Raw genomic sequence first — 27,876 nt, 5'->3', positions numbered from 1 at the left:
TAATAGTTGTAATAATTTATTTGGCAAACAAACAGTCCAAATTCATTGGAACAAACAGAAATGACAGCCAATGCCTCTTTAACAGAGATTCATGCTGTCTTTAATAGCAGTCACCTTCTGCTGCTAATAGTTCCACATACATTTGAAAAAGGAACAGTTGAGAAAATACAGATTCAGCAAAAAACAGAGTATCTAAATACAGGAAACAGTTAACATTCTCCTGCCTATCCTATTGTCTTGCCCTATTCATATTCAAAGGAACTGCTCACGGCCAAAGCCTTATTACCTTTCTTTCACTCTTCCCTCCAGGATTTTAACATGAACAGTAACAAGGGTCCTATTACACAGCTAGCTGTCAGCATACATGCTGAAAGGTCAGTGTAAAGGGCTGTAAGTTTTTATAGCCATCCCTTCCCTTTTAAGCAAACAGCCTCTTCTGTGAATACTGACATTTCCTTACTTACAGAAATCACACCCTCCTAAAACGAGTTGCTGGAAAATTGGGAAGAATTTTTAAAAACTGTTCTGTGGCCACCTTTTACTAGATCTTAGACATCAGAAATTGATTGTTCTTTTATTACATAGACGAATGCAATGTAGAACAACCAAATGTTTTAAAGCAGAGTTCTGCATGTACTTTCTCTTTCCAAACCTACAAATGCTGAACTTTCAACCCAATGAAGGTGTGAAACCAAGCAGTTGTTCTATGGGCTTGTACCGCCATTCATCTGCCTCCAGTTCTTCAACCAAACCAGCAAGTTTTTCCATCCGAGCAACCTGCTGATCTGCAAAAGAAAATTAATAATCACTTGCAATCAACTTTCCATTAAGCCTTTGCATTAATAGCCACGAATGGTTTTTATAGCAGGCAATTATTTAATGGGTTACAAGTTCATTTTATTCCATATCTCAGTAGGCTGGTTTGAAGCCACACACAGTTGAATTGTTTCTAATATATTTATTTTTATTCAAACTGTATACTTTATAGTTATTGGTACATACAATATAACAATATTTTAGAAAGCAAGGCAGTGTGTTTATATTTTCCCCAATTCCCACTTCCCTCATGCCCATCTTCTTGAAAACCAATGTATCATGTTCTTGCTCTAAATACTTTTATAGATTCCATTTCACTTCTCTATACTGACAATTCTTTTAAAACCTAACTGTTGCATTCATTAGGTGCTGAGGAGCCTTCTAATCAAGGTGAAAGAAGTAAGCGCAAAAGCTGAGTTGCAGTTAAACATTAAAAAACCAAGATTATGGCAACAAACATGATTGACAACTGGGAAATAGAAGGAGAAAATGCAGAGGCAGTGACAGACTTTGTATTTTGAGGTGCAAAGATTACTGCAGTTGCAGACTGCACCCAGGAAATCAGGAGACGCTTACGTCTTGGGAGGAGAGCAATGTCCAATCTCGATGAAATAGTGAAGGGTAGAGACATCACACTGGCAACGAAGAGCCGCATAGTTAAAGCAATGGTATTCCCCATAGTCACCTAGGGATGTGAGAGCTGGACCATAGGGAAGACTGAGCAAAGGAAGACAGATGCTTTCGAACTGTGGTGCTGGAGGAAAGTTCTGAGAGTGCCCTGGACAGCGAGAAGATCCAACCAATCCATACTTCAGGAAATAAAGCCCGACTGCTCATTGGAGGGAAGAATAGTAGAGGCCAAGATGAAGTACTTTGGCCACATCATGAGAAGAAAGGAAAGCTTAGAGAAGACAATGATGCTGGGGAAAATGGAAGGAAAAAGGAAGAGGGGCTGACCAAGGGCAAGATGGATGGATGGCATCCTTGAAGTGACTGGATTGACCTTGAAGGAGCTAGGGGTCAAACAGGGAGCTCTGGCGTGGGCTGGTCCATGAGGTCACAAAGAATCGGAAACAACTGAACGAATGAACAACAATATTGGCTTCATCGGAAAGATGAAGCCAAACTTCACTTGTTCAAAGTAAGAGAAGTATTTTTAAGCTGATTAATGACATGTTCAGGTCTAAGAAATGTTCTTTATAATGTTCTTGTAGGCCTCTGCAACAAAAGTTAATGCCTCTCTTAGCTGCACTATATTTATGCCTATATCCTCATGATGCTATCTAAATTGTTTAACACACATAGATGTTTTCTACATCTATTTTTATCTTCTATAGAGAAAAAAGTATTGATGTAGATTCACCTCTCAAATTCATTATTATATAGCCCATATAATCATGAAGATCACATGCCTTCAGAAAAAAGACCTCAGAAGCAAAATAAAGAAGTCACATGCCACACCAAGATGTTTAACAGAATGCAGATCCAGTGCATTAAGTAAACGAACAAACATTATAACAATATTTTAACATGCCAGAGAAATAACTGGGCAACTTGACCTTAAGAGCACATGATTGTGAACATCCTGCTTCGATGTGTGGAGCAGTCAATTGCCCAGGGAAAGCCCAAAAGGCTTTCAAAAGCAAAGTCCTTATATTCTACTGCACTCTGGATGCCTTCCCAAATGAAAGCAAAGGTCGGTTTACGTAATCGAAATCCACCCTTTAGTCCCAGGAAGCACACATCAACAAAACCCCTTTTGTGTTGTAAAGATGATGATTTAAAGGGATGCTTAACTTCTGAAAAGTTATCTAATACAGTACAATCTGCTTGGTTCGTGATTGCTTCTAGAGGGCTCTTCTCTAATCTCTAGACCACAGAATATTACCACAATAAATTATCTTACTTCACAAAACAAAAAAGGTCAATTTAACCAGATAGCACATTTTCCACAAAGCTATGAAGACATCTGACACAGATCTTTTCCATCTTGATGGCACTTTTGAAACACTAACTGATCTCCGTTTATCATACAGTCAGGAGGGAGAAGGAGAAAAGACAGCAAGATCTGATATGAAATAACTGACCTCAGGTCAGACATATTCACAGTACATTTACGACTCACAAGGGATCCTAGTGTGAAAATAGTATTCATAAGCTCTTCTTATGTACGCATTATAAAGTATGGTTACAAAACTTATCTCCTTAATAAGTACACTGCATAGATAAAACATTGTTCTTGTAATGCTGTTACACAAGATAGCATTATGCCAACAGACTAATTAGAGATCAACTAGATTACTACTCTATTTTTTGGTTGTTCACAGCAAGGCATTCATTAGAATATTATGCAACCTCAGCTATGAAAGTATTCATTGGCATTCTATATTCTGTTCAAATACTTACCATGTTTCACTTGCTTTAGTGTGGATGCAACTTGGTAGCTGAAAACTGATTCACAAAGAAATCGCTCTGAGCCATCTGTAAACAGAAAAAGAAGGCAATTTCGCTGGTTTTAAGATTACTATAATTTCCAAAGGCTCCGAGAGAACATCAGTTCTGTTTTTGTATCAAGATTCAACCTGAGGCTTGAACTCACATAGATATAAGACCAAGAAAGCCAACTGTTCCTGAACCAAAAGATCAAACCTGCAAAAACAGTTGGTAGTTCAAGTGCAGACCCACTTTTCATATACAAAAGGTACCAATTCATCTTCAGCATCTTTCAGCTAGACTGTAAAATCTGAAATATCACTTCTAGCATTTTAGACAAACTGAATGAAATGGATCAGCAGTCAAACTCAATATAAAAAAGCTTCGTAGAGTCTGAACTCAATCTATGGGACAAATATGCGTATGCAACAAGCAAATATCTATTTCTTCAATCTATAAATCACTTGGGAGCTGCTATGGTTCATAAATGTAGGTCTAAACATACAACTTACACCTTGCTTCGACTGGTTAGTACACTATGGCTAAACAGCGATTAGTTGATCTGTAAGATGAATTACAAACCCTTATGGAAGAGCTTTCCAAACTCTGTGTTGTGACATGTTAGTGTGTCGGCTGCAGTGTGTAGGGGTGTCATGCTTGAAAGAATAAAAATCTTGGAAATTTATGTTACTATATTACTAATCATATATTTTTAAAAATATAAATGAAATATTTTCATGAGGTATGTTGTGTCCCCATACATTTTGTTACTACAATTTATGTATGTGTCCATATCTCTTAGAAGGGATTGGTTTAACCTCCGGTTTGCCAGTAAAACTGAATTACTGTGTCACAAAATCATGTGTTTCTAAAAAGTGTGTCACCAACATGAAACGTTTGGAAAGCTCTGCCTTATGGTAAGAATAAACTAACAGACCAATTTAGCTGTAACCGAGAACAACTTAACATGCAGGTAGGAAAGATATGTTTCATCCAAAACTGATTTTCCTCTCTATACAAGGGAGAAGCATGAAATTGCACCACATTCTCTTTTTTTGTACGCATGCTCTTATGGCTTCCACCCATTTGGCAGAAATGCAAAATACAATGAGAGGTCTGAAATTTGTTTTAATGCAATGGATCAGGGTGGAAAATCCAAGTCTCATAGATTACATCCCTTGTGGTTAACCTTTTAGAAGCTGCACAGAAAAAAAAATATTGAAGGAAGAGAAAGGAAATTATAGTCTAAAAACCCAAGAATAAATTAATCAAATATATAAGAATATTTCTTGTTTTCAATATAGCCAGTTAAAAAAATACTACAACGAAGACAAACCTACAGGATTTGCTGGAAAGGACTTCTTTGGGATAAAATCATGGTATCAGAAAATAAAGTAATAAGGAAAATTTACAAGAAACTGTTAGAATTGAGCACAGAGGCAGAACAAGTGAAAGACTGTATTGTCAAATGGGCAGCATGAATGGGCCACACAATAAAATTGGAAGGTTGGGAAAGAATATGAAATTATAAATTAAAATACACATTCCCTTATGATTTGAAGGAGAATAGGTACAAAATGATGTACCAATAGTATATCATCATCCCCCCCCCCCCCCAATTGGCCAAATACTATAAAAATACACAAAATAGATGTTGGAATTGTGAATCACATGTGGGCAGTTTTTACCACATGTGGTGGACTTGTGGAGAAGCAAAGGAATATTGGAGGGAGATTCAAGAGAAAATTTTAAAAAAATTGGATATAAAAATACAGATGAAACCAGAATACTTTTTGTTAGGAATAACTGATATGGAAATGGACAAAAATAAAGATAAAATTATTCAGCTATTTTGTAATGGCTACTAAATAGTCTATGCAAGGAATTGGAGAAATAAAAGTAACTGATCAGTGGATGACAAAAATTATGGAAATCATGAATATGGAGAGATTAACTCAGCTATTAGAGAAGCTCAAGGCTCACCTAAGAAGGCCATGGAGTGGCTACCTCTGAGATAATACATGAGACGAGAAAAGATGAGAATGGTAATATGAGAGGAATTTAAAGTGAAAGGGGAAGCGGCAAATAAAAGAGTGAACCAAGGATAATAATTGACCACAATGAAGAAGATTGGAAGTCAACCCCCCTGCCCCCATTTCTCTATTCCCTTCCCCCTCCTTTCCTCTTTTTTCCTTTCTTCTTTTTGATAATTTTTCCTTCATGATCCCTCTTTTTATCCCACCTTGCTATTTTATAATATTGTAAATTTTTGATTTTAATTAATAAAAATGTTTTTTTTTTAAAAAAAGAAAAGGTTGGGGGCAAGGGAATGAATGAGCAGAATCAGGGTTTAAGTGGATAGCTCCGCCCTACTTTCTCTCTCACACACTTTATAATAATAACAACAACAACAACAATCTTTATTTATACCCCACCACCATCCCCGATGGGGACTCGGAGCAGCTTACATGAGGCCAAGCCCGAAACAACAATTACAATAAAGAAAAACCAAGACACAACCGAAAATGCGAACAATAAACAATAACATCATAATTTACACACTTATAGCTCACAATAGAAGATTTTCCGTAGTCTAACTGGTATGCAAAGGAGCTATCATGCTCCCTCATAGCACATGGGGATATTTACTCTAATAATTCCATGGGAGATAGGTGAAAGATTAAGAAAGTCCAACTCTTCCTTGTTCACCTGTCTTGCCTAGTTAGTTTCCAAAACTAACTGTTGTGCCGAGAGAAGCCCCAGCTTCTATTCAGCATGATTCAAAAGCCTCCCACTCTTGAACTAGATGCTCTCACATATAGCTGACTTTCAAAACACAGACAAAAGGAACCAGCAATACCACAGAGTCACAGCTGAGACAGAGGACGGATGCAAGAGGTACAAAGAAAAGATCCTCTGAAAGATAAGCATCCTGTTTTTGCCAGTCTGTACCTTAATCTCTCAGATGAGAAAAGCTGCACAAGCATTAAAAGTTAAGTAATATAGTATTAACCATCTAGGACCATCACTAGATGCAAGCGCACAAAAGCCGTACTCATTTTAGTGAGACCCAGCGTGCTTCAGTGCTGGTGGATTACAGTGACTTAATTTCTTGGCATGATTAAGGTCTCTGCAAAGTCCAATCGACAAAAGAAGTGCACATTCCTATGCCAAGAAATGCTGCCAACAACCAAGCTAAGAGCACTACTTGACTCAGCTTGGATCAATCTACTAACTTTCTTCTTTGAACCTAATGAAGTACTCCCTTGTTCATTGAAAATAGCTCTTCCTAAGTGTTGTACACAAGATATCTTGCAATTAATGATTTTTATGTCCATACAGAAACAACCTGTAAAGAAATTTTCTTGACATTACCTTTCTCTACATAGGAAATAACTTGGAATTTTCCACAGTACATCTAGCAGCAACAATTTGCTAGCCCATAGTGAGCAATAAATTGCCAGATTAAGTTTTTCAATAAGTGAAACACAGAATAAATATATCCAACTAATGTGGAAGGAATGTGAGCTTCAGTTTAATCCTGATTCAAAATCTGTACATCCATCACTCAGAGAAGACATACAAAGATAGCTTGGAGCCAATAACTTAGACAAGATCTTAAGAACTGTGCAGTTTGTTCTGTTTTTCTAAGAGGTGCCCTGAATTTCTGCTTCTCAAACAACATTCCTTCTTTCCATACAGTGAGAGGTTTTTCAAGCAGAAGGGTTTCAGAAGTAATTTGGCCACAAAGTCTCACTACATGCCAAGGAAGAGCATTGGGAACCCATAGCCATCACTGTCAATAAACAAAGAGGTTCCCAGTCTTCACATCTGCCCAAACCCTCACAACTCATTTTTCCTTGAAGGATGACAACTAGGGAACAAAAAATCGGTAATCACAAATACAATTTCAATACAAATGTATGCTTTAATAAGTATAATCTCGGTAACAATATTATATCCACATTTATTTATTTATTTACTTACAGTATTTATATTTTGCTCTTCTCACCCCAAAGGGCACTCAGGGCCGATCAGAGAACATACATATGCAGTAAACATTCAATGCCATTTTAAATACAACTAGACATACAATTATACATAGATAAGAGCAGGGGTCCACAAACTAAGGCCCGGGGGCCGGATATGGCCCTCCAAGGTCATTTACCCGCTCAGGGTCAACCTAAGTCTAAAACGACTTGAAAGCACACAACAACAATCCTATCTCATCAGCCTAAATCAGGCCCACGTGTCCCACTGAAATACTAGTAAGTTTATATTTGTTAAAATTGTTCGTCATTTTAATTACTGTATTGTTTTAAAGTGTTTTTTGCACTATAAATAAGATATGTGCAGTGTGCATAGGAATTCATTCATGCTTTTTTCAAATTATAATCCGGCCCTCCAACAGTTTGAGGGACTGTGACCTGGCCCTCTGTTTAAAAAGTTTGAGGACCCCTGGATAAGAGGAATATATATCAGCTTTCTCCATCTTTTGGCATCTTCGAAGGTGTTGTGCTTGGTTTCGGTCAATGGGGGTGGTGGTATCGCTCCATCTCCCTGGCAAAGAGCTAGTTCATAACTTGCTTCCTTCTTTTGGATTGAATCGCCAGCTTTTCTTCTGGGTACCTCAGAATACCTCCCCTGCTTTTTATGAGCAGTTCCTATTTATCTAATCACATTTTTGTTTCGAACCACTAGGTAGGCGGAAGCTGGGCTAAGGTCAGGAGCTCACCCTGATCTGGCTTTGAATTTGCAGCCTTTCGACTGACAAGACTGATCACAGCTCGTATTCAATCTGCTGAGCTAAAGCTGGCCCTTAAAGGTGAATTGCTTCAGAAAGTCAACAAATAATAGCACCTTTCTCTAAACTGGTGTCTCTAGTGATGTTAGAGCAGTTGTTCCCAATTTTCCAGATATTTTGGACTTTAGCTCCCAGAATTCCTAATAGTTGGCCAAGCTGTCTGGGCATCTGGGAGTTGGCATTCCAAACACCTGGAGAACCAAAGGTTGGAACCATTGTGTTAGACTACAGCAGGCTGCACAATTTGTGACCTTCCAGGTGTTTGGGACTCCAACTCCCATAAGCCCTAGCCAGCTTGTCCAATGATCAGCTGAGGTCTAAAGCACCTACATGACCACAGGTTGTGGCAGGCCAGGACTACATGTTCTATTACCTCCAGTCAACTTGGTCATAGCAGAAGACTGAATGACAAAACAAGAATAGAAACCTGGAAGAGCACTAGATGGCAACACCTATCAAGACTCAGCAACTCTTAATGAACACCTAGTCTGAAAGTGTACCACCTATAAATTAAAGTTATTTATATTCTACCCCATAAAGAAACTTTCCCAGAGCAGTTTGTAAAACAACAATAATGATGCTGATGATGCAGTCAGAATGAAAGCATAATATATATTTAAAGATCTGAGAGAATTAAAAAGGTATTTTCTGGCACCTACATGACATCACACCAAGTATTGGACAAACTGTTCCTGGGGAGAATATTCTACAATGGGGGCACCATATTCAAAAATGACATCTCTTTAGCTGCCTAAAAAGAGGAAGAAAAAAATGGTAGGGAAAACACGTGGATATAAACACACTACTTAGGATGGTCTTAAAGCAGAGTTTCTCAACCTGGGGGTTGGGACCCCGGGGGGGGGGGGGTCACAAAGGCGCTTCAGAGGGGTCACCAAAGTCCATCAGAAAACACACAACCCTGATGGTCTTAGGAACTCTTTTGGCAGAGAAGGCTGATGATCTCTCCACCTGTCCTTCTCTTCCTTTTTCGAAACAGACAGTGAATCCTCCCACCAAAACCCTCTCTAAGGGGAGGGCTGTTTCTGAGACTCCAAGCAGGGAGGGGAGAGCAGGCGTGTTTGGCGCATGGCAGTGTGGTGCGCGGGTGAGGGTGAGGCTGGAGGGAGGCTTGTGTTCCTTCAAGGCAGGGGAAAAAGTGCCCTTTGACTGTAGGTTAGCTATAAATCTCAGCAGCTACAACTTCCAAATGACAAAATCAACCCCCTCCCCCTCACCAGTATTCAAATTTGAGTATATTGGGTATTTGTGCCAAATTTGGTCCAGTGAATGAAAATACATCCTCCATATCTGATACATACATTATTAGTCATAACAGCAGCAAAATTACAGTTATGAAGTAGCAACAAAAATAATTTTATGGTTGAGGGTCACCAGAACATGAGAACTGTTTCAAGGGGCTGTGACATTAGGAAGGTTGAGAATCACTGTCGTAAGGCCTCAGGCATTTCTCTAGCTGCTGCCTGCTGTATAGCAGCTACATCCAGGAGAGTACATGTAAAGTTGACTCAAGACAATAGATAGCCTTATGTGAAGATAAGCAACTTATCAGTAACCTATGGAACACACTCTCAAATGAGATAAGATCCGTTCCCTCCCTCCTGGCTTTTAGGGAAAAAAATCATGGTTCTGGGACCTGGCCTTCAGACAGTAGATGTATGTAGCATTTTAGAGGGACATTGACTGGAACAACAATTCGAGATTGTTTTATTGTTGATGTATTGTTTTGATTGTGATGTATGTTTAATTACTATTGTAATAGTTTGTATTGACATTGTATCAGTGCCCAACAGTATTGGTGCCCAGTTGGTGCTCATCTTGCCATTATTTATGTGTAAACCGCTTTGAGTCCCCCCAGGGGTGATAAAGGCGGTATATAAATACTGTAAATAGGTAAATAATAAATATAAATAAACCTGGTCCTAAGTCCAAAAGAAGTGTAAGTACAGAAACTCTAAATAGACAGACTAGGAGTCAATTAAACATTTTAGCACTAACATGGTGTGGCCCTTAGTTCAGAACACAAGTTTATTTTCTAACTGCTGAACCATCTTTTCAAGGGAACTTGGTCTACAATACATTATAGCAGTTTTAACCTGAGAGGGTATCAGACCATAGATAACTGAGGCTAGCAATTCTTGTTTCAGAAAGGGCCGCACAGCTGGTACAGTTGCTAAATCTGGTGAAAAGCGAATGAAATAAGTACAAATTTGGATCTAGTGGTATTGTGTCTTTCATCCTTCAGACAAATGCCAGTCCTATCTAGAACAGACTGAAAATCCTATCGAGAACATACTGAATACTGCAGATGAGCAGACTTATGCCTGTACACTCTTACTCCCAATGTTTCCTCTCAAACAGGCATTCCACAATCACAGAAGACTGTTCCTGCATTGGGTTGCAAACTTTCCCCTTCTAATGTTCCTGTGACTCTTCCTATACTGCATGCTACAAGAGGAATGTAATAAATGCAGCACTATTCTGTTTGGGGAACAGGGATGGAGAATGGCATATCTGTTACTCTGCCACAGCCCACATCATTTTCAAGAACATAGGGATCCAGAACAAAGTTGTAAGATTAGAAACCACACCTTTCTGTGTTGTGTTCAAAACTTATTGTATCATTAATATTTTGACACAAAGTAAATATAGATAGGATTGTGTTGATACTTGCACGGGGGGGGGGGGGGAGCTATGTTTGTAGTTAGCTTCAATTGGAAAAATACCCAACTAAGGATAGTTTTGACGGTGTGGTGAATGAATTAGAACCAGACATCCTGAGGAGTGAGGTTGAATGGGCCTTAAGAAGCATTGCTAACAACAAGGCAGCAGGAGACGACGGGATCCCAGCTGAACTGTTTAAAATCTTAAAAGATGATGCTGTCAAGGTGATGCATGCCATTTGCCAGCAAATATGGAAAACACAGGAATGGCCATCAGACTGGAAAAAATCAACTTATATCCCCATACCAAAAAAGGGAAATGCGAAAGACTGCTCAAACTTCCGTACAGTGGCCCTTATTTCTCATGCCAGTAAGGTAATGCTCAAGATCCTGCAAGGAAGACTCCAGCAATACATGGAGCGAGAGTTGCCAGATGTTCAAGCTGGGTTTAGAAAAGGCAGAGGAACGAGAGACCAGATTGCCAACATCCGCCGGATAATGGAGAAATGCAGGGAGTTTCAGAAAAACATCTACTTCTGCTTCATTGACTATTCTAAAGCCTTTGACTGTGTGGATCATAATAAATTGTGGCAAGTTCTTGGTGAGATGGGCATCCCAAGCCACCTTGTCTCTCTCCTGAGGAATCTGTATAAGGACCAAGTAGCAACAGTCAGAACTGACCACGGAACAACAGACTGGTTCAAGATTGGGAAAGGCGTACGGCAAGGCTGCATCCTCTCACCCAACCTTTTTAACTTGTATGCAGAACACATCATGCGATGTGCGGGGCTGGATGAATGCAAAGCTGGGGTGAAAATTGCTGGAAGAAACATTAACAACCTCAGATATGCAGATGACACCACTCTGATGGCCGAAAGCGAGGAGGAGCTGAGGAGTCTTCTAATCAAGGTGAAAGAAGAAAGCGCAAAAGCCGGGTTGCAGCTAAATGTCAAAAAAACCAAGATTATGGCAACAAGAATGATAGACAACTGGAAAATAGAGGGAGAAACCATGGAGGCCATGACAGACTTTGTATTTCTAGGTGCAAAGATTACGGCAGATGCAGACTGTAGCCAGGAAATCAGAAGACGCTTACTTCTTGGGAGGAGAGCAATGTCCAGTCTCGATAAAATAGTAAAGAGTAGAGACATCAGACTGGCAACAAAGATCCGCCTAGTCAAAGCCATGGTATTCCCTGTAGTAACCTACGGATGTGAGAGCTGGACCTTAGGGAAGGTTGAGCGAAGGAAGATCGATGCTTTTGAGCTGTGGTGTTGGAGGAAAGTGCTGAGAGTGCCTTGGACTGCGAGAAGATCCAACCAGTCCATCCTCCAGGAAATAAAGCCCGGCTGCTCACTGGAGGGAAAGATACTAGAGACAAAGTTGAAGTACTTTGGCCACATCATGAGGAGACAGGAAAACCTAGAGAAGACAGTTATGCTGGGGAAAGTGGAAGGCAAAAGGAAGAGGGGCCGACCAAGGGCAAGATGGATGGATGGCATCCTTGAAGTGACTGGACTGACCTTGAGGGAGCTGAGGGTGGTAACGGCCGACAGGGAACTCTGGCGTGGGCTGGTCCATGAGGTCACGAAGAGTCGGAGACGACTGAATGAATGAACAACAAAGGAAAATATTGTAGCTAAAAATTGAGATGAATGCATTTTTAGAATTAAATAACTTAATTTAACCTTCTGAGTAGCTATCATCCATTTTTTCTCTCTCTCCTGTGTTGCAGATTGCATATTCTGATTAACACATAATAGAGAGAAACTAGAAAATGCTATCAAATGCTCAGATGGAATATATGAGCCTAAGAAAAAACACACACAACAAAAACAAGTCAATTCCAAGTGGATAGTTATAACTTTAAAACAAAACATATGAAATATGATTAAAGTGTATAGTTCTTTTGGCAACAATTTCCAGCCAATCTTCAATTATTTTTATTACTGTGTGCACTCTGGTGAATTAAAATTAAGTTTCTGTTCTGGAAAAGTGAAAAAATTAAATAAATCTGGAGTGGCACAAGACTACAACCTTTCAATGTCCTAAAAGCTGCCAGAGTTGAAAAATGGAAAAATAGGGTCACTTCAATAAGAAAGTTCTGCCAGCAATGCTAAATGAGACAATGATTCTGCTAATTATAAATTAGCAGGATTCCATATTAAACTGGCACACTTTCCCATTAATTAAGACAGTAGCAATCTGTCACACACACACATATTCTGACTATAAGAATTACGCTAGGTTAGAATGAAGAAGGTAGGCATTTGTGCCCTGCTAAGCTTTCACTGAGCACACAAATTAATAATGACAATGCTTTGTCTTAAATAACTGATAACTAAAATCTGTTTTTCCCTTTCTTTTCCCCATTTCTGCTTCATCTTTTAGATTCTACTTTTTTAACAGACGCTGTCTTTTTTAAAAAAATTGATCTTGAGAATGTCGTTTTGGCAGACTTCTGGGATGAAGCATGGGCTAAAAAGAAGTTTTAAATCAATAAAATTGTTTTAAGAAGTCTTAAAAGAAACCATTTGTCTAGGGTTTTAAAAAAATTAAAAATCCCTTCATGCAGTAACTGAAAAGCAATTCAATATTTTAATTGGTTCTAGGGGCTCATTCACTTAAAAGCAAACATTAATTTTAATACATTCAACACATGTATATATTAATTAGCAACCTTGACACAGCATAGTGCAAGACAGCAAATATTCATGCAATATATTGGAATGAACTACACATACAGAGAACTATTTTTCATGAATTGTACACATGAAGTTAGTAACCACACCCATGAAGATAGGAGAAGAAACAGAAGCTTTGATTGCATCCACTCATTTGCTATGGTGTTTGATATACACAGAAGTATTTCCATCCCATTTTTATCATTAAAAAGTAAATTTAATTCTATGGCGACAAATGTTCCAAAAATACTTAAAAATCCACATGTTTATGCCTTATGGTGTTTTGAGACATATTAACCTTTCACTTCTATGATGCACATGTACATGTATGATGCGCTCCCACCTGCATCGCAAATGCGATTGGTGGGGACGAGAGAGAGGGCCTTCTCGGTGGTGGCCCCCTGACTCTGGAACTCACTTCCTAAGGACATCAGGCACGCTCCAACTCTGGTAGTCTTCAGGAGGAGCTTGAAAACGTGGTTGTTCCAGTGTGCCTTCCCAGAATAGTGAACCCTTAGCATTATGTCCTCTAAAAGCATTTTATACTGATTTAGGACTGCTTGTTCATTTCCACCAATGCCCCACCTCCTCTATCTTGTTCATGCCCAGCATTATTTTTTTTAACTTAATTACATTTGGCCCAGCCATAGTTTTAAATGTGTTTTGTGCTATTGTTCAATGTTTATGCTATTTGTGTATGAGATTTATTTTAATTGCTTTGTATTAGTAGTTGTATTTTGTTTCGTATTGTGGTTGTTATTGCTTGTATTGATGTATTGTGGGCTCGGCCTTATGTGAGCCACAGCGAGTTCCTTGGGAGATGGTAGCGGGGTATAAATAAAGATTATTATTATTATTATTATTATTATTATTATTATTATTATTGCAGTATTCCTAGAATCAATGGTGGGGAAACGTTTGGTTCTTCAAACTGGAGCACAGTTTCCACAATCCCTTACCACAGGGCATTCTGAATTGGATGGATGGGAGTTGCACACCAAATCTATGGAGGGCCCAAACTTCTTCAGCTCAATCTAGAACAGGTTAGTCTCAAACAAAGATTGTCTAAATGCAGGCCATATGAAACCTGCTGCCAAAATATTTAGGGTATGTGTATTAGTCCCCACAGGTGCTGTAAATGAAAATAAATACCACCCCAGTCTGATTAGCTTGTCCTTCCCAGTCTAGAAACCTGTCAAGCACAAAACAATAAGGGCATGTTTCACAATCGGGTGGTATTTCTAATGCCTGTTGTTGTTGTTACTTCTGAATCATTCACTATAATGAAGACAACTCAATGCTCTCTAATATGCCTGTGCATTGTAGAGAGCATTCAGCTGGTACCATAAAGCAAAGGAATTAACTCCTAAATGTTATGGCAGCTCTGTACATAACCACACAATGATTTAGCAAAAAAATATGTGGGATGAATTGTGCCATTCAAACCCATTCCCACTACCTAAACATATGCAAGAACGGACCCAATCTTTTGTGCCATATACTGCTGTCCCAAACCATAAGGAAAATGATACACTGAATCCAACCACATAACTTTCTGGGAGCAGTATAAAACTACCTGAAATTTTGCTCCTTCCTTTGGCATTAAGAACTAGGGCAATTTCACCATATTATAATGCATCTACATTTCTATGGAGCGATGGGCTCACTAGTAATAAGCAAAAGACCCAACAAGCTACACTGATAAAAGACAAGCCATCTTTAGCTTACATTTACACTTATGGCTTTGTGTCATAAATGTAACAACCACACACTATACTAGCCAGAATAATAAGACAATAAAAGGAAATCTGATCAAGTTCACTTTTTCATAGTACCTTGGGAGTTCCCACAGAGGACAAAAAAAGAAGACATGCGTGCCATTTCAGTTATAAACTCATTATTTAAGCAGAGAGAAGATGGAAATTACAGACAAGAAAGGGAAGTAAGGAGGAATCCAGGCAAAATCTAGGGTAACTTTTTTTGTGGAATCAAATATGTCAGTATTGTTAGATGCTAACTATTGTTTTTAAGAGCTTGTGTACGATCTCCAATACTCTTTTTATTACTCAGCTTTTCCTCTGGCAGACTGTGAATTATTAGTCCTGTTTTGATACAGTAGACGGAGGGAGAGATGCAGTGAGAGACTATTTGATGTGAAGACACTATGGCTGTTTTTTTTAAGGCCTCAGAAGTTTGAGACAGCAAGTCTCCTGGTTAATGGCTGGCAACTCTTAAGTATTTGTCAATGTCCTCTATAATTAAGAGAAGTGATTCTTGGGACAAGGCTTCAAACACTCATCATGAACATGCCAAAACCAATAGACTAGATTCCTCTCTGATGCAACATCAGCAAAGTGGTGTCTCAAATCAATATGGGTCATTGTAATAAACTCCCAACTGCAGTACCAACTGAATTTAGGCAAAAGGGTTGCAAAAGTAGTGTACTTTCCACCAGAAAACACTCTGCATAGAACAATCGCATGCCAATTTACTCTGAAATATAATGATCCAAGTTCGGTGAGATGTATCCCTTAGTAAAAAATGTAAATGGATAGCCTAAGCACAGAATGCCATACTAGTTCTGTCAATTCTTTACAACTTTCAATGGTACAAAAAAGAAGCCACTTGTTGCAAGGGGCCACAATGCAAGACGGGCAGAGGGATTAGCATGTATGTAAAGTTTACACCTTGACTCAGAAAACACAGTAATTACCTTCTAACATTTCACCAGCCCCTTTAGGGTATGTGAAGAGAGCTTTCCGTGGTGTGGCAAGGTCTGAGACGCTGAATCCAGATCCAGTTACAGAGCTTCCGCTAACTCCACCAGCTGAAGATGAGGAGGAAGAGGCAGCCATTTTACCCTGTCTGATTCTAAACACAAAGACAAAAAAGAGACACAAAACCAAGTTAAAGCAGCAGGCTCCCTGTTGTCCTTGCATCCCTAACACAGTCACCAAGATACATCCTCTGAATGAGGATGATAACACTTTGAAGGGTGATGTGATCCATATTTTGGCCCATTATGCTTCCAAAAGAAATACTGAGATCTTGAGCCAATCCATCTTCAATGTCTCCTCAATAATATCTTTATGTGAGCTAGAAATTAACTCTTTTTAAACACATGCAGACTCAAACTTAGGCTGGATCCATACTGCCCTATATCCCATGATCTGATCCCAGATTATCTGCTTATACCAGATTATCTGTTAGTAGACTCACAGTCCAGTTCAAAGCAGATAATCTGGGATCAGATTTATGTTCTGGAGATTTCTCTATATGCAATTAATAATAAGACACATTTGTACTCTTTTGAACACCCCCCCCCCTAAAAAAAACCCCTTAGATATCAATTTTAGTGAAATTCTTACTATTGATGTCATCTCTCTTAAACACAAATATTCAATCACATTTAATCCTCTCTGTTTCGATCTTGCATGTACAGTAGTTTATACTTATCTCTGCATTTAAAACCGGGATGTAAGAGAGAAGGTTGACATCATAGGCACTGACTACTTAGAAAAAGTATTCTATATTCTCACAATTTCTTTAAAAAGATGAGTTAAAAATGTTATAACAATGTTATGTGGTTTACTTTTAGAGAGGGAAAAACTGCTGATTAATAGCTCTTCCCCCCTCAGAGAGTTAGACAGACACACAAATACTAAAAATACAAACATCTTAGATCTTTCATCATCTGTGTGACTGAGAGAACACAGATCCTATGATTAAAATATATCATTGACCAGAATTACATTTTCTGAGGGGGAAGAATCTCAAATATTTAGAACAGTGGGTTTTGGGTGTGTTGGTCCCTATAGTGCCTGTCTACCCCTGCCAGCATGACCAAAACATGACTCTATTTTTGAAATCAAAATCAAGTATTATATACATGAAAACAGAATTCCATTATCTTGCATTATTCATTAGGTACCAGAACTAAGTTGTATGCTGCAATGTACATTGTGAAACAGCAAGAAGTTTGGGTAAGACTGATATGCTTGAAACTCTATGTTATAATAAGATTCAAAAGTAGGTGTGAGTTATTAAAGACATGAGATGCCAGGGAGACATGGCCTCTTTTCTAATACATCAAATGAACATATGTTAATCATAACAGACATCTTCATGCTAGGAAATGTTTCAGTTTATCAACCAAGATTATATTCCTAAAAACTAGATTTTATAGACCTCTGGCAGTGATGTGAAACACTCTAATCTGAATGAACACAGCAGGAATGGAAATGAATTCTTCTGCAATAGACTCAGGTCTAACACTGCAAGGATAACAAACATAAGAATAAATTAAATGTCATTATAACAGCCAATCATTTTATTGTGGTGTTGTAAATATTAGAAGCCAGACAGTTCTCATCAAGTCAGGCATTCGCAGGGTGGTGTGATCCACATCCACCTACACCCAGCAAACCTGAGAATCAGCAACCAGTATGGTGTAGTTCTGAGGAGGAGTTGGATTGCCGAACTTGTGGCTCATGAGGGAATGCCATCAAGGATATTGTATTAAGTATGGAAATGTAAACAAGATCTGGTACGGGAGAGGAAAAGTCTCAAAAAACTATGGAATAGATGGGATGAATGAAAACAGACAGTATTGTAAAATTATTGAAAATTAATATATACTTGATTTCAGACACTGTCAAGCTAAGAAACACGCAGGGTAGCATGCTACTTTTAATAAAAAGGTTAAGAAAACTGGGGGTACAAGTTTCTTTAAACCAATAGACAAAAGGTAACAGGGCTCCCCAGTGGCGCAGTGGGTTAAAGCACTGAGCTGCTGAGCTTGTTGATCGAAAGGTCGCAGGTTCGATTCTGGGGAGCGGCGTGAGCTTCCGCTGTCAGCCCTAGCTTCTGCCAACCTAGCAGTTCAAAAACATGCAAATGTGAGTAGATCAATAGGTACCACTCCAGCGGGAATGTAACAGCACTCCATGCAGTCATGCTGGCCACATGACCTTGGAGGTGTCTACAGACAACGCTGGCTCTTCGGCTTAGAAATGGAGATGAGCACCACACCCCAGAGTCAGACATGACTGGACTTAACGTCAGGGGACTACCTTTACCTTTACCTAACAGATGAATATACAACTGCACCTGGTTCAACGGGACAAACAAAGCTACGCATGATTTAGTTCTCATATGTAACATAGATATATCTACTGTTCCCAGCTTTCAGTTCCTACTCGTCTTTGTCCTTTATTTCAGGTAGTGTTAATATCTGGACCTTGCTCTATTTGTAGGTAATATGCTAATACCCATAAACAAAATGTAATACTGAATTGATCCACCTGGTGGCACTAAGGATTCAGAAATCTTAATCCATAAACCACTGGCACCACAAAGGCCAAGGCCAATTTAAAAAATTAAAATTTCTCATTACACATTCATCTAACTAGAACATAACAACCGATCCTCCTATTAAGCAGTCGACTTCTCCTCAGGTTACGTTACTCTATTTGTATATCCTTGCTGTTTTAATGGTTGTGATGTGTTTTTGTATCCTGTTTTTGTAAACTTTTCACTTTATTTCAAACATAACATAAATATTTCTATATTGCCTCTCACCGAGGCATTCATTAAGTCTATATCTCCTTAGGATAGTGGATACTGTACAGTTATGTGCACCCAGATCATGAACTTTGTTTTAGGGTTTTTTTTTTTTCCAGTGCAGCAACATTTATAAATGTTGCTGTTGTTATATGCCTTTTAGATTATTTCCAACTTTTCATGATGGTTTCTTGGAAAAAGTTATTCAAATGGGTTTGTCATTGCCTTCCTCTAAAATTGAGAGAATGGGACTTTGTGAGTAGTGATCTGAAACCTGGTCCCACAAAGTTCTAGCCCAACAGCCAAACCACTTCATGATGCCTCATTACCTTTAATCTCCAAAGTATATTTGAGATACGAGCTTGAGCTTTCTTAGGCCCCTTTCACACAGCTGAATAAAACCCCACATTATCTGCTTTGAACTGGGATATATGGTGGTGTGGACTCAGATATTCCAGTTCAAAACAGATATTGTGAGTTATTCTGTCTTGATATCCTGGGTTATATGGCTGTGTAGAAGGGCCCTTAGGCCCCTTCTACGCAGCTGTATAAAATCCACATTATTTACTTTGAACTGGATTATATGGCAATGTAGATGATGATAAGGTAATTCAAATCAGATAGTGTGGGTTTTCTGTTTTGATAACCTGGATTATATGGCAGTATAGAAAGGGGTCTTAGTACCCTTCCACACAGAATATCAAGGCAGAAAATCCCAATTATCTGAGTGTGGACACAGGATCCTTCCACACAGCCCTATATCCCAAAATATCAAGGCAGAAAATCCCACAATAACTGGGTTAACTGAGTCCACACTCAAATAATGTGGGATTTTCTGCCTTGATATTCTGGTGTATAGGGCTGTGTGGAAGGGCCCTGGATCTGCTTTGAATTGGGTTTTCTGAGTCCATACCACCATATATTCCAGTTCAAAGCAGATAATGTGGGATTTTATTCAGCTGTGTGGAAGGGTCCATAGTTGGTGTTTAAATGTCTTCTTCAGGGAAAAAAAAAATCTCACATAGTACACAAGGAGGTATCTGATCAAATAATATTTTGTATTACAGAAATCAATTTGAAAATGAGGGGGGCATGAAATGGCTCTAGAATGCAACACAACTTATTGTCTTCTTGCTATACTGACTGGCTAACATGGATGTTTTTCTGCTCAGGGTACCATAAATATCTTGTGAAATCAGAGAGTGAAGCAAGGGAATGGAAATAAATTCATTGCAGTGGCCTCCTCCAACTGTTTATTTTCTTTTCTGCCATCCACCCACTGAGGCAAGAAGAATAAGATTCCATCTCTCGAGGGAGCTGCTCAGTTATTAGGATTAAAATACAAGATTGGATACAGAGGAGAGCCATTTTAAATTCCAATTTACAACTCTAGTCAACATCACATTTGATTCTTATTTCAGATGCAGGAAATTTAAAAATAAATTTAAGAAATTTGTGAAAATGGGTTGTAATTCCTCCTTTAAAACCCAATATTGATCAACAAAGCTATCAGCCTGCCACCCTCACATTTTTTGCACTAAAAATACTCTAGGGATCTTAGAACTGTTGTGAATCTCTCTAATCAAAATGCAAGTGTTTGGTGCTTATGTCAAACTATAAAAATAAATTAAAAACTTCAAGCTGTTCAGAATCCTATTGTGTTCCCACAACATTTTAAGCAGTTATTGTACTGCATTATACACACAAACATGCAATTATGAACCATGTTGCTTATTTCACATGCAGACGCTGACCAATGGGACAGAATGGCATCCTAGTATTAGAAAAAACACATCTTTAAAGAACTTGCCACAGTATGAATTATACATTTATTCAATCTAGAAAAACATTTTGTGTCTTGTACTTTGTATTGTTCTATCACAGCTAAAAAAGTTATCAATAGCCACTGGGTGCTTATAGGCAAGGTGAACATACTGCATATTTCTTTTTTCCAAAAGATTTAGTATTAACATGTCAACAGGATGCTACCAGTAAAGCCTGTTCTCTAATTCTGAAATGCACAATGAAATAAACAGATCTATGATCTCATCAAGAAAATGGATAAGAAAGCTTATCTTTTGGGGGCTCTCTCTCTCTCTCTGAACAAGGTTGGTTCAATTAGCCATCTTCTGCTCCACTCACAAATTCCTTCCACCAACTTGCTGGTAACTAAAGTGTGCTTATCAATGAATTTTCAACTAGAATCAGGGCCACACTGCAGATGTTGGGCCAAATACTAATGGGGACTTTATAAACGGTAGTTCCAGAGATAGACTTGTAATAATAACCTGCCATAGCATTCTGTGGACCCTTAAACAATAATGAAGTCCATGTGTCACAAACATTATAAATCTCTACACTCTACTCCACATTTACTAGAAAGCAAGTTTCCTGGAAATCAATAGGACTTGGTTCCAAATGAACAAGCTTCATATTGCATTTCTAATATTGCTGCTTCATGGCACGAACAGTCATAGAGATTAAAAAAAAAGAAAAACTGTAACATAAAAGTTTAGCCATGCTCATATTGAAGCATAAGGTCAAGAGTTTTCATTCTAGATGCACAGCATTGCCACAGTCTGGATAAAGGGAGGAACTACAGGGAAATCTATTAGTAAGCCATACTGAATACAACAGATGAAGCACATGGAAGAGTATTAAGGCCACACTACACATTATGCATACTAGTGCAGCTTGGGCTCTCCTGATCTGGAAATCCAAAATGCACCAAACTCCAAATTTGTCCATGTGAGTAGTTGCGATAAAGACACAATTGCTTGCTGGTGGTTCACAATACATTAACTTTGATTCATGCACAAAACTATTTAAAATATTGTGTATAAAACTACTTTCACGGTACATGTATAAAAGTGCATATGAAACTTAAATGCATTTTGTGTTTAAACTTGGTTCCCCTCTACAAGATACGTCACGATGTACATGCAAATATTTCCTCCAAAACACTTCTGGTCCCAGGCATTTGGATAAAGGATATCCAACCGATAGAATATTAGGTAATGATGTTTAGATTGAAAAAAAAATAATATGGTATAGCCTAGCAACCAAAACAAGGACAAAAACAGCAAGGGATGTATTGTATTATTAACTTCTTATTCAGTGTGTCAGATCTCTACATATCACCTCTTCAGTCTTTGTACAAAATTCCTCATCGTCTCAGCAGGGTCTTCAATATTGACTAGTCAGTATAGCACGTTTAAAACCTGGTGCCTTTGTGAGGTCACAACAAGGAGAACACCATTGTTTCTGTTACATAGACATAAGTCATTGGGCCAGGGCCATCATTCTGTTGGCCTGTTCCATTCTCTGGAAGGTCTTTTGCTAAAGACAGCAAGGAGTAATACTTTATTCCGGAGTTTCTCAAACTGTGCTCCTCCAGATGTTTTGGACTTCAGCTCTCACAATTCCTAACAGCTGGTAAGTTGGCTGAGATTTCTGGGAGCTGAAGTCCAAAACACCTGGAGAAGATTTTGAGAAGGAGTGCTTTATTCTAAGCTTTTCTCTACAGAATTTCTAGGACTTTTTTAGGATGCACTCAAAAGTAGATCAACATTTCTGCATCCTGCTAATAATTGAAAATTGTATTTTTCTTCTCTGTAATCTTTGTCATCTTGGGTTTAAGGCTAAATGTAATGAAGTAACTAGCAAGGAGAGAGGCAATAAGCATGAAATGTTAGATACATCTTTCCTGCCAAAATATCACTATGAATGGGCTTTGTGTGGGGGCAAGATTTAGAAAAATGAGACTCGTACTTATCGTGAAGTTCCCTCTTAGATGGCAGGAAGAGAAACCCATTCACTTAGGTCACTTATTTTTCTACATCATCAGATGACACATGAGGAATAACCCATGAGTTGAATTACTCCTCTGCTGTTATGCAAGGTCCCTAATTTCAGTTATTCCCTTCTCTTATGGCAATGCAATATACCACACAGTGGCTCTCAACCTGTGGGTCCCAAGATGTTTTGGCCTTCAACTCCCAGAAATCCTAAAAGCTGGTAAACTGGCTAGGACTTCTGGGAGTTGTAGGCCAAAACACCTGGGGACCCACAGATTGAGAACTACTGCCACACACAGTATCCTATAGGTCCTTCTTACCTTCTGAAAAGAGTTTAGGGGCTATAGGAAAGAGAAATGAAAGGGAACAAGCCAATGCAAATGAGGGTAAAGAACATTACTATTAACAGTACAGTAAATATTTTCATCATGATTTAACCAGGCCATTTTTTAATTTACTAAAGTTTAACAAGCATAACCCAGAGCTGTGTTATGCAAACATTTTATGCTTCCTAGTTCTAATGTGGACACAACATTGTATAGGACTGAACTACATTTAGATTCTCATTATGTGTTTGTTTATTTATGTATTTATTATTAAACTTTATTTATACCCCGCTACCAACTCCCCAAGAGACTCCGTGCAGCTTACATGAGGCCAAGCCCACAATACATCAATACAAGTTTTGACTTCAAATGCAAAACCTAAAATGAAAAAAAAACATCTGTTTCAAAAACTGGGGAGAACTGAAAGACAGGCAGTAGCTATACCTGTCAAACTAAAAGCATACAACAAAGAAAATGAAAGAATTACTAAGATACAATAAGCAACGTCTCAGAGGAGGTATAAGGTAAGTTCTCTGTATATCAATCAGGATCAAGTATAGCACCTCAAACACATTCCATCTCATGATATCTGCAAATAAATAGAGTGACTAGATCCTATATGTGTTTACTGAGAAGTTTCCCAGTCTGCTCAATAAAGCTTATTCTAAAATGTACAACTAAGACTGTGTTAGTTTTCAAGAGACAATGAAAAAAAAAACTATGCAGGAGGGGATTGAAGACAAATGCCCATATTCAGAAAAGTAATTCCCTCTCATAATATGCGGTGCATTGTGAGTGTGAGCAGTTCTGCAATGACTGAAAAAAGGGCATTCTGTACATGGACAGAAGCACTTGTATTTAAGGGCAGTCACTGACTTCATGCACGCCAAACATGATGTTGTATGTGTATATAGGTGAATCTAATCCATAATACTGTGCATCTAAGCAACAGACAGAAAGTTTTTCAAGCAATAACCATTAGGCAAAGTGAGCCAACTGACTCATACTGAAACACAATAGCAGTACTTCTTGGAGGACAAAACTTTGTGTAGGACAATCCCTATCTTTCACTCCTCCAATTCGTTACCTTCACACCTACTAGTGGTTTCTATCCCTTTGACAGAGTTTAAGTAAGATTCAACTGCCAATACAATTGACTTCTGAAAATGCTATGTATGTATGTATGAGGGTTATCTGGAAAGTAAGGTTACAAGGCACATAGCTCTCGCAGGGAATTTTCACAGGGGAAGTTGGTATCACTGCAATGTAGTGGGAAGCCAGCGGAAGCAAACGAGCAGTGCCAGTCATCAGTAGCTCATCGACTAATGTTGTGGTGAAGGTTAAGAGATGAACCTCATTCCATTTCCCTTCTGTCTGTCTCCTTCATGACAATGCGCATCTGCACACCACTCATGCAACACAAAAGTTGTTGACTTTATTTGGTTGGGATGCTTTATGCCACCCCTCTCATAGCCCCAATCTCGCACCCAGTGTCTATCATCTGTTGACTAAATTGAAGAAACACCTGTGTGGAAAACACATTTTTGACGAGGAGGAGGTGAAAACCAAAGTGACAAACTGGCTTCTATGACACAGACATAAAAATACTCATCGCATGGATGACAAAATGTATTGAATTGAATGATGATTATGTGGAAAAATAATGTAATATCTATGCGCTAATCCATGTAAGTTTTTATTAAAATATATTCATTCTCTGTATTCTTTAAAAAAAAAATACTGTAACCTTATTTTCCGGATATCTCTCATAGATACCATATTGTTCTTTGCCTGAGGCAGCAAAATGTTTTTGGCCAGTGCCATGAAATGCAAAATGAAATAAACACGGTTTAAACAAGCACATGCATTTAAATCCTTACAGGGAAATGGTACACAAGTTCAATAAGATTACCCATGATTACTAGTTATATTTGGAAAGTTGTTCAGCTTTAAGCTTCAAACCTATATCCACTTTCTCAGGAGTAAGTCCCAATGAATCCCATGGGTTTTGTTTTAATAGAAGTATTTATTCTCAATCACACTTTAGGAACATGCTGTAATGCAGAAATTGAAGTGGTGAAACTTTTCCTGGCTTGTAGGAAAAGTGTAGGTCGTATCTTAACAGCTCAAACTTGGGGTCCTCATGGACAAGTTAAACATGATCCAACAATGTGATGCAGGGGCAAAAAAAGCCAATGGGATTTTGGACTGTATCAATAGGAGTATAGTATCTATTTATTTATTTATTTATTTATTTCTTGCATTTATTGACCGCCCCTCTCAGCCCGAAGGCGACTCGGGGCGGTGAACAGCAACAAGGAAAAACGGTGTACAATGAATCGAGACGATACTAACAGACAATACAACATAACATATACTTATACTAAAAAATCCGCTTCGTCAAATCCTGGGGTCATAGGCAGAATTCGTAGTCATAGTTCATTCCATTTTCATTCAATACACTCAGCTGAAGGCCTGCTCGAAGAGCCATGTCTTCAGGCCCCTACGAAAGGCCATCAAGGAGGGCGCCTGTCTAACTTCAGCAGGGAGGGCGTTCCACAGCCGGGGGGCCACCACCGAGAAGGCCCGCTCCCTCGTCCCCGCCAGACGGGCCTGTGAGGCAGGCGGGACCGAGAGAAGGGCCTCCCCGGATGATCTAGATCCAGGGAAGTCATGCTACCCCTCTATTCTGCCTTGGTTAGACCACACCTGGAATATTGTGTCCAATTCTGGACACACAATTGAAGAGAGATATTGACAAGCTGGAATGTGTCCAGAGGAGGGCAACTAAAACTATCAAAGGTCTGGAGAACAAGCCCTACGAGGAGCGTCGTAAAGAGCTGGGTATGTTTAGCCTGAAGAAGAGAAGGCTGAGAGGAGACATGATTTTTTTTTTTGTCGTGTCAGGAGCGACTTGAGAAACTGCAAGTCGTTTCTGGTGTGAGAGAATTGGCCGTCTGCAAGGACGTTGCCCAGGGGATGCCTGGATGATTTGATGTTTTTATCATCCTAGTGGGAGGCTTCTCTCATGTCCCCGCATGAGGAGCTGGAGCTGATAGAGGAAGCTCATCCGCCTCTCCCCGGATTCAAACCTGCGACCTGTCGGTCTTCAGTCCTGCCGGCACAGGGGTTTAACCCGTTGGGCCACCAGGAGACATGAAAGCCATGTATAAGTATGTGAGAGGAAGTCATAGGGAGGAGGGAGTAAGCTTGTTTTCTGCTGCCCTGGAGACTAGGACGCAGAACAATGGCTTCAAACTACACGAAAGGAGATTCCATCTGAACATTGGGAAGAACTTCCTGACTATGAGAGCTATTCAGCAATGGAACTCTCTGCCCCGGAGTGTGGTGGAGGCTCCTTCTTTGGAAGCTTTAAAAATAAACAGAGGCTGGATGGCCATCTGTCAGGGGTGCTTTGAATGCTATTTTCCTGCTTCTTGGCAGAGGGTTGGACTGGACGGCCCATGAGATCTCTTCCAACTCTATGATTCTAGACAGAATTTAGTAGGTCACAGCCAGTTTTCATAACCTTTGAGAAAAAAATACAAGCTACTGGGGCTGACTCCAAAACAGTTCCTCACCCAGGATAGTGATAAAAGATGCAGCTGCTATTTTCATACAGCTGGTCTGCTCTGGCCAGCTTCTGGCTGGGGGATTGTGGAAATCACAATCCCGTCAAATGTAAAATCCTTAACGTTGAGTTCTCGAAATCCAGCCAACTTTCCACGTCCCTACTGCGCATGCGTGGTGGCAGGAAAGCCGGGCCGAAAGACGCCTGCGCATCAATTTACTGCCAATGGGAGGCGGGCACAACTCTGAGCGACAGAGGCCTAGTGCAAGAACTCACCCCTCGGGCAGGGATTACCGGCTGCAGACGCAACTGGCCGGTTTTACGGCAACAGAGTAAGTAAAATAACAAGGCTCTCCTCTCCTCCCGTCGACCCTGCCGCTGTTCCCGCCTCATATTTACCTCAGGCCTCTCTCCACAATCTGCGAAGGGCGGTGGCGCCAGGAGACGTGCGCGAGTCAGCGAGGAGTTCGGGCGCGAGCACGCCGTAAAGACGTAGAGGCGCTGCCGCCAGAGCAGGAAGTGCGCGAGCGAAGGGACAGTGGCTCTTGGAAACCATGGCAACGGAAAGGCCTGGAGGCCTGGATAAGGGGAGAGGGCCATAATGGAAGGAAATAAAAGAGAAATTGACATGGTTTGAATCATTTAAACACCAGTTAGATTAAATTAAGGTCCTTCCATGCAGCCATATAACCCAGAATATCAAGGAGGAACATCCCACAATATGCGCTTTGAACTGGTTTATTTGAGTCCACACTGCCATATATTCCAGTTCAAAACAGATACTGTGGGATTTTATTCTGCTGTTTGGAAGGGGCCCAGGAACTGATCCCAGGTTGTCTGCTTTAATCTGGATTTTATGAGTCCACATTGCCAGATTATATAAATAAAAATGTAGTGTTAGTTCGTGCTACCATCAGAACTCAAAAGCCACTGGGGGAATTGACACCAAATTTGGACACAAGACACCTAACAGTCCAATGACATTGATTTTGTCATTTGGGAATTGTCGTTGCTGGGATTTATAGTTTACCTACAATCAAAGAGCATCTGAACTCCACCAATGATGGAATTGGGCCAAACTTAGCACACAGGGCTCCCATGACCAACAGAAAAAACTGGAAGGGTTTGGTGGACATTGACCTTGAGTTTGGGAATTATAGTTCACCCACATCCAGAGAGCACTGTGGACTCAAAACAATGAT

At 39.5% G+C, this 27,876-nt stretch overlaps 2 protein-coding genes across 4 annotated transcripts in view; one reads left to right on the top strand and one right to left on the bottom strand.

The window, feature by feature from the left end:
* ANAPC16 (anaphase promoting complex subunit 16) lies at positions 1–27,170 on the bottom strand. Of its 2 annotated transcripts, none has more exons than XM_060768828.2 (4): positions 27,074–27,170; positions 16,132–16,289; positions 3,223–3,297; positions 1–785 (listed from the first exon to the last, which is right to left on the bottom strand). In XM_060768828.2, exons 2-4 carry the CDS (start codon positions 16,271–16,273, stop codon positions 670–672), a joined length of 333 nt encoding a protein of 110 aa, XP_060624811.1. In that variant the 5' UTR covers positions 16,274–16,289; positions 27,074–27,170; the 3' UTR covers positions 1–669. The 2 variants fall into 2 exon arrangements, with proteins under 2 accessions (XP_060624811.1, XP_060624812.1); XM_060768829.2 differs by lacking the exon at positions 27,074–27,170 and adding an exon at positions 26,951–27,046.
* Positions 26,856–27,876, top strand: part of ASCC1 (activating signal cointegrator 1 complex subunit 1) — a 121,940-nt gene continuing 120,919 nt past the window's right edge. For both annotated transcript variants that reach the window (XM_060768827.2, XM_060768826.2), the window contains exon 1: positions 26,856–27,006. The gene's annotated coding sequence lies outside the window, so the exon portion shown is untranslated. The remainder of the gene's footprint in view (positions 27,007–27,876) is intronic.

Source organism: Anolis sagrei, chromosome 3 (assembly GCF_037176765.1).
Source record: "Anolis sagrei isolate rAnoSag1 chromosome 3, rAnoSag1.mat, whole genome shotgun sequence".
Taxonomy (NCBI): domain Eukaryota; kingdom Metazoa; phylum Chordata; class Lepidosauria; order Squamata; family Dactyloidae; genus Anolis; species Anolis sagrei.
Note: the sequence above shows the minus strand (reverse complement) of the source record. Positions and strands in the feature narration are given on the sequence as shown.